The sequence below is a fragment of the Dermacentor albipictus genome, chromosome 10 (genome assembly GCF_038994185.2).
Source record: "Dermacentor albipictus isolate Rhodes 1998 colony chromosome 10, USDA_Dalb.pri_finalv2, whole genome shotgun sequence".
NCBI lineage: Eukaryota > Metazoa > Arthropoda > Arachnida > Ixodida > Ixodidae > Dermacentor > Dermacentor albipictus.
Genome location: NC_091830.1, coordinates 28,407,184 through 28,419,396, shown reverse-complemented (window position 1 = coordinate 28,419,396; position 12,213 = coordinate 28,407,184). Strand labels below are relative to the sequence as shown.

The following is a 12,213-nucleotide window of genomic DNA, read 5'->3' as shown; positions in this document are numbered from 1 at the left end:
TATTTTCTAACAAATTCACCTTCACGCGCTGTGTTGGAAAAGTAACTGGTATGCTGGTGCACCTTGCGGCAATGTTTGATTATGGATCTTTCGAACCATGCGCTTCCCTCACAAATTATAATATCTGGACACTGCCCTATCGCTATCTAGCTTCGACGCTGCATTTGAAACCTACGTCCCGAAGTAAATAGCTAAAAGCTTGCGGAGTGGAACTTTCTTCAATAGATAACGAAGCGTCGCGATATGTTAGGCTAGTAATATCCACCACTTCAAAAAAAATTTGCATGTAGAGGTCAGATTGCACTACAGGCAATAGCTGATCAGAAGCAAAAGCATGCTCATGCATGAAAGTAAGAAGAAAAAAGACATTGAAGACCACTTAAAGAGAAAGAAAAAGCACCATGGATTTTCTTCTTCGGATGACAGGGAACATTTTAGCTTACTCCCAGCTGATGCAGGTCGTGTTTCGGTCCGATGCCAGATAGGAGCAAGAGCTGGGTGCTGCCGATGGATCCAGCCGACAGGATGATCTCTCGTCGGGCGAACACCATGTGTGGCACCTTGAAGCGCTCAAACTGTACTGCACGGGCGTTGTTCCACTCGTCAAAATGGATCTGCAAGTTTTGGTCACCGCAACACAATGTAGTGAGCGCAATTTTTTTGCTGGCCCATGAAAACTACGTCACAGGCAGTTGCAGTGGTCTAGCTGAACGCAAACTACACTCATCGCACCACCGTCACGTCGAAACGATGCCAACACGATACAAGCGAAGCCCTGATGAGTCCATGCTGTCAGCGAAGTCAGCGAAAATCAGTTATGCGCAAGCCCACAAGCTGTAGGAAAGTTCGTGAAAGCGAAAATCGCCACGCGCCTTACCGGCACGAAGCTACAAAGGAAACCAAATATAGGATATTCTTAATTCCGTATTCGTCTGGGAACATGACGAATTATACTCTTCAACTGCGACCCTTTCTTTCTGAGAAATTCGCGTTGGGTTCGCTTTGTAGCTTCGTGCTACAGTCGGACGAGTTACATTTTTCCTTCCTCGACTGTCTTCCGCTTGCGTTTGTCGCAGAGACTTCTGCGTAGATGAAGAACACTGCTGGTCCATTCAATGTTCTGCATTTAAGTAGTGCGAGAATGTATGTACCTCGTTTCGCTTGGGCGTAACCTCGTATGATGTCTCAGTTGGTGATGCGACTTAACGGTTCGCTCCAACGTTGCAGTATTACGTGATTCCCAGTACGTTTTTTCTCCACTCTAAAAAATACATGCCATCGTTGCCCTTGCTGGTATACGATCGCAAGACACCGCCTTGTTGTACTCGTTCTTTGTGAATCTGTGCCATATTTTATGTCAGTAGTTTTTACTGCATTGTCTGCCAGCTTAAGCCACGGGAAAACTTGTGCTGGTTTTCAAGATATGACTGAGGACATCCAAGGAAACATCCATACGTATATGTGCCGTCAATGGTGCAACCTGGAAGGTAAGGTCATCACTTTGCGAACACACTGGACACGGTATAATTTCATTCTTCCTACTCCATTGTTGACTTTTTGTTGCTTAATAGTTTTGCTTCAGTTGCTTTTCCGCGATTCTTTTGCATTTCGGAATTATAACAGGTTTTAGATTCCGGCAACGTGTCTATTCCTTTCGTGAGGATGCTGCGTCGAATTTCCTAGCGCGTATCAACAATGAAGCGAGAAAAGTGGGTTCGACGCTTCGCCGGAACACGCACCTTGGTGGCAACTGAGTAGAGAGTGATGTGCAGGTTTTTTCGATGGCGAACAGGCTTCACGAACGCCTTGCCTGTGCTGCATCTGGCGCTTCGCCTTAAGGTACCTTGCGGGATGGCAAAACCTGGAACCACACCATTGGGAATAACGTATACATTAGCAATGACGCTTCACTTAACTCACAATTTGACGTGCACTGTAAAAGTGAGTACGCTGGCACCAATTAGTGGGACGAAAATTGTAGGCTTTGAAGCCAATAAAAATATTGCTACTTATGCCCAAAATCACGCGAGATCTTCACCAACATTAATTTACATCAAGTTGGCTTCAGAACAACACTGAGCTCAGACACCTACAAACAAACAACTCTGTAATATTACTTGAATTGAACTATGGAATGCGAAAATTAGACCATGAGATTCGCAGCTGAATTCTACGTATACAATACTCTCAGAAGGAGCTTGTTTGAGTACAAAGGCTGTATAAGTGATACATCTTATTAAAGATGCACTTTGCTTATTACCCGCTTGACAGCGTTTCTTCTTAAAGCCCACAAACCCTTATAAGCGGCATGCTCGACCTGTTTGCTGGGGTCCGTTGAGGTCGACGTTTGGGTAGCCAAGTTGAAGACCGGCATCAATGAAGGCGTGACTCAATAGCGTCGCGTATGCTGGGGTAGATACAGTGAGGGGGCCGCCGTGATTATGGTACCCTGGGAAAAAAGTAGCGATTGCATTGCTAGTAACAAGACATAACACAAGGTTTAAACCTATGCTGATATACTCTCATTCACTTCGAGTTAAAAACCACAAAATTTCTCCGCTGTTCTTTTGCAAATTCGTGTTCTTTCAAGGAGGTGGAACATCACCAACATTTCTTTCGGGGAGTAGGTTCCAAAAAAGAAGACGCATGGCATTTTGCAAATATTTTGTGGACGTCAGTTCGGCAATATAAACTTGCAAAAAAAATCGTAAAGGTCTTGACCGAAGTGCTCTCACTGTATATTTGACCTCGCATGTAACCGCTTCTTCTTGTCTAGTAAAATGTAATAACTTTTTATTAGTAAGTTGATTTCTTCATGTAAACAACGTCCTTGCTCGATGAGCAAGTATGCATGCGGTAGATCTAAATATGTATTTTTTGTATTTGACCACCAGGTACTAGTCACATAAGTCCACCTATTTGGTGCTATTGTTAAATAAAACCCAATTTTGATTGACTGATTCATTCTGTACATTGTACATTCTTTGAGATAATGAACATCTAATCTCCGTGACAGCGGTGCACGTCAGTGGCAGTTAGTCGTTATATGTGAATGCATGCACAAATCGTCCAGCAATGATGCCTACCATTTTGCAGAATGGAAGGATCTCGGTTGTCCTCTGATTTGAGGAAGTACGGGAACACTTCCTTCCACGACCATCCCTCGCACCCGTTTTGTGCCCACTGGTCGTAGTCGTGTGGATTGCCCCGGATGTAGATCATGTAGTTGATTACACTCGAGCCTCCCAGCGCTTTTCCTCTCGGCCATGGACTCCTCTGCACAGCGGAAGCCCCCATTAAGATTTTCGGCATGAGCTCAAAGAAACTGTAGGTTGTCAAACTTCAACTACAATAAACTCTACGCGTCTCATGGTAGATCTAGTGTCCGTTTTTCTTCGACATACACATGCACATTTACACCAGTGATCGATAACCTTCCTAAGGAGGCTACGTGCCTGTACCATAGTTTCAGTGTGAGCAAAATTAAAGACGTAATTGAGATTCGTCTGGGACATGCTGAATCTAGCTTGACTTATGAAGACGTGTATTTTTACAGCGAAGCTGTGTGTGACCAGGATCCCAGAATTTCTTCGTGGAATAACGTCGGCAGAAAACCATAATCAATAGCTGATACCTTCAACTGAAATGGTTCATACCCCCGTAAGGCACAGGGCACAAGCAATCAGCAATGTGAACTTAGCAACATTAGCAATGCATCCTTTGTCAAAAATAAAAAAAATACGATGATTTGCTATTGCGCGGGTACTCCACTATATCTGTGTTGAAGCACCTCTCGGGCTTGCGTACATCCAGTCCTTAAAGTCTCCGCCATGTGAAAATGTTCCGATTAAGTTTGAATCTTTCGGCTTGTTGCTATAGCTTGATTCAACCAGGTCTCATGTTTTGAAGCTTGGCTAGGCTAGAAGCAATGCCTGCCTACCAATCAATTACTATGAAACATTTAACCCATCAAAGTATAAAGTGATGAAATTCGCAAACAGAATAGGCTTAAGCAATTTCTCGCTCAGCAATATTCCTTGCTCCCTGTATTAAATGGTGCACAACACATTACGCAGCAATAGCACATAATTTTATTCAAGAAGAGCTTAACTGTTTCCGTACCAGGCAAAAAATAGGTTTTGCAGGTTACGCCAGATATTTCTTTCTGAAGAAACTAGTGCACTCAATATTTTATGTAATACACAAACAAAAGCCAGAATGAATACGCTTTTCACGCATAAAAGCTTGATTAACGAGATGTATGTCATAAATTCATATAAATTGTCAAAATCAAGATTGTGGGATAAACTTGAACAAAGTTTGTAAAGACACGCTTGTATCACTGAGAAAAAGAATTAACAAAAATTATGAGATATACAAACTGTATTGCCGTCTAATAGACAGTATATCCCAAGAAATCGAAAATTTTCATTCCATAGGTTTTCCACTAGAAAAATTTAAGTGCAAGCACTACAGTTTGGCGCGCCAGGCTGCGGCCGCCGATATTCCGGGCTGGCTTGCGTCGTCGTCGCCCTCAAAGTCCGGAAAAACGACATCATCCTCAGACTCGCTGCTGCACCGATCTATCAATAACATCAGCCTCAAACGCACCAGAATCACGAGATCTGAGATCTTTCGAAGCGCGCGCGCCGCTCCCAAAGGCGGCCATTCTTTTGCTGTCTGCTTTGACGGTCGCAAAACTTCGGAGTGGCGTTAAAAAGTTAACACCTTGCGGGAAAAAAACGAACTGCTTAGAAAATAAAAAAAATAGTTCTCCTCCTTCACGTCCCGTGGCGCAAAGCATCCGTAAGCGGCGCGGAAGCTCTCGAATGCGGCGTTTCAAACTATCGATAGCGGGGCGGCCATTTTTGCTTGCTGCCCTGAGCATCTTGAAAACTTCGTAGTACGTTCAAAAATCACCGCCTGAGGGGAAAAAGTGAACTGCTTAGAAAACAAAAGACTACTTCTCCTCCTTCATGCCGAGTAGCGCAGTGTCTCCGTGGGCGGCGCGCAGAGTCTGGAAACCCGCGTTTCGAACCATCGTCAGCGGGCTAACGATGCCGAATGGGCGCGGTACGGAAATAGTTAAGACACACAACTGCCGTGTCACTCACTACGCTTGTTACAGTGACCGGTGTAGCCCCCCCCCCCTCGCCGCGCACACGTATACCTGCAATAAAATACCTCATCATTTACGTTGGTCTAAGAAATAAGTGGCTTTGAGAAGGTGCTCTCTGTGCAAACGGAATAAGTCATCGTTAGTGTATTATACATTAAGACAACATTACCTTGTCACCCTTTTGTAGACTCTGCGCCATATGTAGGCAGAATCAAATGTTTTCAGCGAAGCGGACAGTTCGGCAAGTCGTCTAACTTTCACATTTTCGACCGCGCAAACAGCACGAACGACACGGAAAGAAGTACAGACATGTGCCCTGCGTATACTGTGAAATTAGTTACTGTGCACTTATTACCCTGTTTTTATTGAATTGTTCAATGTATAAAAAGCGCTATGTACTAATTTGCTCAGATTTGGAAACAGTGCGAGTGAATTATTTAAATCAGCTTTGTTGATTGGCTAGATTGTCGGCGAATTGAGCAGTCGAAGAAATTGATCTAGGCATAGGATGTTCGTACATACCCTTCCTTCTAGGCCAAAACACGACGTTTTCTGAGGTTCGGTTCGGTACGCCCAGTCCAGTGGGGACATCTGCATAGTTGCCGCGATGAGTGGTATGTCCGATACTTCATTCTCTATGCCGCCCGCCTCTATTAGCAACACGGTTGCGCTGAGGTCTTCTGAGAGCCGGTTAGCCAGAACTGCTCCCGCTGAACCGCCACCCACTGCAAAGAAGAAAAAACAACAACACAGAAAACGTCATAATCTTTCGCAAAGAGTGACCACTTGCCAACGTTTAGGCTCGTTTTCGACAGGGCTTGCATCGCTCGTTTTCGCATGGACTCAAGCGGAGCCCACGCAGTAAATATTCGAAGTACTCAAATTTTCGCTCACGTTGTGCATTCGCAAAACAATTCAATGTATGCGAGCGTATTGCGTTAGAGTAATATAGGAGTCAGTACAGCATACGCCACAAGCGCGAAACGACGCTAACGGCGTGGCGCATTTCGTGTTTCAGAAACCCGAACGTCCTACACGCGCTAACCAACTCGCGAGCATCCGACCTCGAATGCTGCTCAATGCACCGCTCCATTAATGCGCCCCGTTTGCTCCACTAGAGGCATGGGTACTGCTGTGGATGCTACATGGGCCAGGCCGCGGCCAGGGAGGCCGCATTCGTCGGTTAAACTACGCTGCTCATCGACAAATCAAAGCCGTGCAGTGTTGTGGAGGCTGTATGTAGACAACACGTTGGCTAGCAGCTCATTGCATGATGGCCGGTGCCTGGCCCTTCGTGTAGCTGGAGGTGGTGATTAGCCAGTGATATGAGCCGTGTTGTTGACTGTCAGGATTAGAGCCAACTAACACGTGACTGCTAATCCGTTTGCCCATCCAATCAGCCACGTGACAGCCAATCTGGTGGGTCGCCCATCGCGTTGCAAGCTGTCGTGACCAAGCGCTGCATTCGATGTGGCGTATGGTTGGCCGTCACAAGCGTCATACACACAATGGGTGGTCAATGATTTTTGAAGTTTCAAGTGTTCTTTTGTTGCCCGGAATTCATATAGAAAGAATATAAGCGAGAAAGAGGTCCCCAAGTATAACATGTCTGGGTACCTCTTGTGATAAGATTATTAAAGTACGTTAAGCATACAGAGTTAACGCTGCAGAATGGGTGCAGCACACTTGCATTAAACCAAACGTTACGTTCGCGGATGCCAAGTTGTGCTGCATACTTAACGGAACATACAAGAAAAAAAAATGGCTGTGGCTTAGGTAAGGTTAAGCCCAGGATGCGAAGCATACTAGCCTTTATTTTAGTTGTTGAACCACTGTTTAGCCTGGTGAACTGCTGTTGCTTGGCTATATTTGGTTCGGCTAGACGAAGAAACAACTCATGCATTACTTCTCACCTTCAAGAGTGGAACGCGACAGCGTTCCCGTCGACCCGCCAAGGGGTGTAAGACAATGGGCTACAGGGCAGGACTACGCGCCCCGCATTGGACGCGGTGAGCGTCGAGCAAAGCAGCGTTCGGCGCGGCAACGAAATGTGCGCCTGAGCAAGAGACGCACGCCTTAGAAACAGCGCGTTTCTAAGGCAACACCGCATTCACTAGAGGCGCTTTTGTACCGCTTTGAAGCGTTGTACTCGTGGCTCAGTGGTAGCGTCTCCGTCCCACACTCCGGAGACCCTGGTTCGATTCCCACCCAGCCCGTCTTGCAAGAGTTGAGCCAAAGCCACTTCGCCTCTGTCGTGACGTCACGGTGCCACGTGATTTCATGGTCACCGCCGCGCCTGAGGAGCTGGGTTGAGCCCTCGTAATATGCTTCGCATAAAAGAAACGCAATCACACACACAAGATGATGCGCGAACCAAAAAGTGTTTTCTTCATTAAGGCAAATTATATACGCATGTGGTGCAGAAAAAAAGCAAGCAGTATGGAAATTGAAACCAACATGCTGCATTATAATCAGTGCCGCTTACTGGCTATGGTATCACATTTTAGCAGTGAAATTACCCAATCGCTCAGCGCAATAGAAGGAATAATGCTCACACACATGTCAAATGCAAAGGACAACACGCAATGAGCCTAAAATATTTCCCACTTCCTTTTATTACATCCATCTTCAAGAGCTAACTAGCCTATACACTACCATTTATTGGAGTTACGTACGTATAACTGGTGGCAGCTTAACAATCTGACTCAAAAATTGAGAAGGAATGTTGTACTCTCCTCACATCAATGATATCTTGACGCTTTAGTACTGTGTGCCAGCCGTCATCAACTGACATGTCTGACTGTGAAACACTAGGAAATCTGACCCTTGTATCACTGATGATCATGATTGACACAGTCTATAGTCACGACCTCAGCTTTCCCTGTTGTGGGTTGGTAATCGCGGCTGACCGAAGCAAGTGTGACGCGTTCATTCATGGGGCGTTCTTGAGTATCAAGAGCCCTAACGAATTTGCGGCGCCATTCACATAGACTTTCCTTTATAATCTTTGTTTCTGATTTGTTGGCCGCCTTCTTAAATTCGTGGTTACTATTAGCTAATTTTTGTTCTTGTTCGTCTCGCACATCGATCGAATTCCTAGTGCTTTCTGTTAAAAAGCGCTGGTTGCCATTGGCCTGTCGCCTTCACCAATATTACGCCCAGAATCGCGATTAGCTGGCGATTAGATGGTTACAGTTACACCGTAAGAATTTTTTTTGTGTGTGTGAATACCGATCCTGCTTCCTGAATACGTGCACCGGCCCCTCAAAAGTCGGCGACAGCCACGACTTCTACAGCAGTGCACAGTTTTGAAGGGACCACGGGAAGGGCCCAACAAAGCTACAAACACCCAAACGAACAGCAACAACAAACAACAACGACTGGCTCAGCCCGAGGCGCATCGGTGGATGCCTCTCTTCTCTTAACCGGTCCCGCAGCGAACCGCGTGCTTTGGCGGACGCACCTCTTTCATACGCGCCACAAGATGCGTCGCTTTCGGCGGCGCCATTTGTAGGAGCGCTTGCATAAGTGCTTGGTAAACTTTATGTTTTCTTTCCTCCCATCGCATTTCTCCGGCGCGCTTGGCCAAGCCGACTGCCCGGTCTGGCGAAGGAGCGCCCGATGTAGGATAGTCGGTTACTCGGGTTCACCCCGATTCTAGTGCAATGCCTCTTTTTTTGGTGGCTGGCGCAGTGGGAACGATGCCGGCGGCAAGTATTGAGTGAAGAAGATGCGGCCAACGCTGCTTCAAAGGAACTTGTTCTTTACGTGTGGCTAGTGTTTATTAACGGACATACAATTTACCGCTAGAGAGATGAATACAAAGTGAGGGATTTGAACGTTGATAACGCGCCGCTGGTAGCACTTGGTTACATAAGCAGCGCATGTTCGCGAGGCCTGTGCGCCAGCACGTGAAAGCCAGAAGAGGAGCTGGTCCTGTCAGGCCGGTGTGCTATTTTCACCAGCGGAAGTCCTGGTAGCTTCGGTGTTATCCATTACTAAGCAGAAAAGCAAGCGAAAACGTAAATGATAAAGCATGCAGAAGATAATTACTCATTTAATTTGTCTCTTGAAGCTCTGGAAGAGTGAAAAATAGAAGAGCGCTAGTTATTTTACGCTCCTACATAATTCATATGGCTTATTATGGCTATTACTACTATAAACATTTCCTTTTTACAGTAGTATAATTTTGTGTTAGATTTATATCTGAACTTGATATGTTTCCTGTTACAAATGAATTTTATTTCATCTTTAACTGGGCCCAAACTAGCCTGAGGCTATAGGTCGGATGATTGTTCGCAAGCTTTGCATGCATAGAGGGAAAAAAGAAAAATTCGATTGAATTCAAATTATTTAAAATTGATGCACCCAGGCAAAAACACCGTGCGAGGCACTGGCAGTGTCTTGCGTGTTAATTTTTCCTGCTTATACGTTGTCCTGTCCCGTCGCACAATTGGAATATCAAGAGTTCAACCCTTAGCAAGCTCCCCCTCAAGCATGCTGCGCTGGGCCTCACGAGAGAACGCCGCTAGCCAGTTCTCGAGCAGAATGCATGAGGCATCCTTTGGGATTCAGCAGTAGAAGTGGAAACATTTTCGCACTAATCGTATTGAGCGATCTGCAGATAAATTGCTCAAGGTGCCACTCGTGACCCCGTGTCCCGTTTTATGCAGCATTGCGCTGCGCGAGAGAACGGTTATGCTGTATGGGTAGAATACCGTCAAAAGCAGCCCACCCACGTGGAAAGCTAGTATTTGGTAGAAACTCTTAAAATGCCTGATTAATGGCCCCACAGAGGTGGTCAGGAACCGGGATGTCATATAAAAGGGCGGAAGCAACCGGCCCATGTATTGCGTAACCGACGCTTACCCAACGAAGTGCTTCCCGCTCTTCGGAGCATCGGCCAGAGCACAGATTGCTGCGGTGCTCCGGGCGTTAACTCACGGTGGTGCCCCGTATTCGTCGGGCTGTAGATTTCATAGAGTGATCATACGATCACGCGTTTGATTGCTACATGCAGAGAGTGCCGTCGGACCCTGACTGACCCCCCACAAACAGGAACTTTCAGTTGAAGCGCCTCCGTAGAGTGCACTGAACCACCCGGTGTTGTTCTGCAACCCCAAGATTATGACTAATTTTTCAAATGCGAAGCTTTCCGAGGAAAACGTAAACGTCGCCTTTGTAGCGTCCTGCTACTCTTCGGTGGACGGTAATTCTTCCTGTTCAGATAAGCTTCTGACACACACACACAAAAAAAAAAGAGGTGAACGAACCAGTAGGAGAGTGGACACAGGAGTGCGACTGGGCCGCCATCTAAATTTATTTAGATTGTACATTTACACGTGACTAGATCAGAGCATCCGTATGACAACAAAAAAAGAGCCTGTGCTATAGGAAGCAAAAACAAAATGAGCCAGAAAACAAAGAAAGGCCACGGCAAGCCATGGTATCCGGCACCAAATGCGTTATTCGAGGCAAGTAGTCAAACACACACACACACACACACGCACACTCGCCCATCTTGGTATATTACTAGCGAAGGATGGCCGGCAAATCACCAACACCGAGAAAGATGTTTCGCGATTTTGCACCCTCCTCCTAAGAACGTGTTTAATATTCGCAGAGCCAAAGGACATTTGCAACAAGTCAACAATTTGCACAAGTGTTTCGTAATTTAACATGTCTAACAATTTGTATCCTAACATGTGAAGCTCACTATGAACCGACCGACTCGATGTCTTTTGCCTCGCCGTCGTTTTACGCGAGATTAGGCTATGCGAATCGACGCTTTTCGCGGTCCAGGAGGAGTGAATTTTCCTTTCTTCTGGCCGCTTCTCGGCACTGTACCCTCGACGAGCCTCTTCAGCGGCTACGGGAACGGCTCCGCTAAACGTCCGACCTCACGTCTCATTTGAACGGAGCGAAAGTGTCGCCGCCGGCTCCTCTTCTTTCAAAACGATACGTGCGGGTACCGCTCCTCCCGCCATTGTGCTGTCACACGACGGCGTCCCCCAAGGTGTGTCTCGCCGTCTGACGGATGCGTGCGGGCCGCCCTGTCTGCTCAGAGATGCAGACGTAGGGCGCGCCAGCCTCAGCGAAAGCACGCACGTCAGGGAAGCCTTGAGCCAACAAACAGCGGCAGCTCCACATCCAGTGCAGCAACGTAACACTCGGCCGCGTACGTGAACTCTTTTGTTCTCTCTCTTTTACATCCTTTTTTTTTACTGTTTTTTGTATTCGTACGCTGGCGACGGGCCGTGTCGTAGTAATGCGGGCTCGCAACGCTCCATCCTCCGCTGCACAGCAGCGCGAGAATCGGACGGCTGCGAAGAGGAGTTTCGAGTTTCCCACAGAAACTTTCTCGGCCCGTCGAGGGCGCCTTTGCTGTCCTCGCTCATTTGCCACGGCCACTCCTCCCCCTCCCTATCTACGTCTGCTCCCGAAATTCATGGCTAGTCAGCTTCCTGTTGCTTTGTGCTGGTTCACGCGTAACGACGCTTATAAGGTCCTCTAACGTTAAACCTTTTCCGCGCTGTTGTTCTCGAGAGAACTCGCTTATCCGCTTAGATTTTGCTAGCAGCCGTGCATGCTTCGGTACTGACATCATTCGACCTGAGCCCTTTAAACTATGCCGCAATGGGCCGTTCCCTTAAGTCTTTAAATCGGATTGCAGCAACTGCCGCAGTATTCACCGTGACTTTGCCATTTCATCCGTGAGAGGACGTACGAGTGTGAGAGGGCGCGTGGCTCAGTGTACCGTAGGCATCGTGGTCGGGTTCATAGACAGCTCTGCTCTTTCGTTGGGCCATTCACGTTAGTTTGGGCGGAAATGAACATTACCTTTAAAGGTTCCAAAGGAAAACGCGATCTCTTTTCACGGAAGTGAATGCCGTAAGTACCTGTGCTGCTTCTTGGCAACATTGTTTTTCTTTTTATAGTATTGAGTCACACATGATTTACTCCACAGATTTAGTCGCGGGACAACGCAGACGAAAAAAATCTAACAGATGTCATTTAAGCAGAAAAAGTATGAAGCCATGCGTAAAACATTCGTTAAAGTATTTGCAACGAGCCCAGCCTTTTGCAGTTTCTTT

At 46.7% G+C, this 12,213-nt stretch overlaps 1 protein-coding gene across 1 annotated transcript in view; it reads right to left on the bottom strand.

The window, feature by feature from the left end:
• Positions 1-12,213, bottom strand: part of LOC139050978 (glucose dehydrogenase [FAD, quinone]-like) — a 100,984-nt gene that overhangs the window by 16,972 nt on the left and 71,799 nt on the right. The window contains exons 2-6 of the mRNA XM_070527907.1: positions 5,642-5,844; positions 3,087-3,276; positions 2,318-2,449; positions 1,740-1,861; positions 444-614 (exon numbers count right to left, since the gene is read on the bottom strand). Coding sequence (XP_070384008.1) covers positions 444-614; positions 1,740-1,861; positions 2,318-2,449; positions 3,087-3,276; positions 5,642-5,844 — 818 coding nt within the window. The remainder of the gene's footprint in view (positions 1-443; positions 615-1,739; positions 1,862-2,317; positions 2,450-3,086; positions 3,277-5,641; positions 5,845-12,213) is intronic.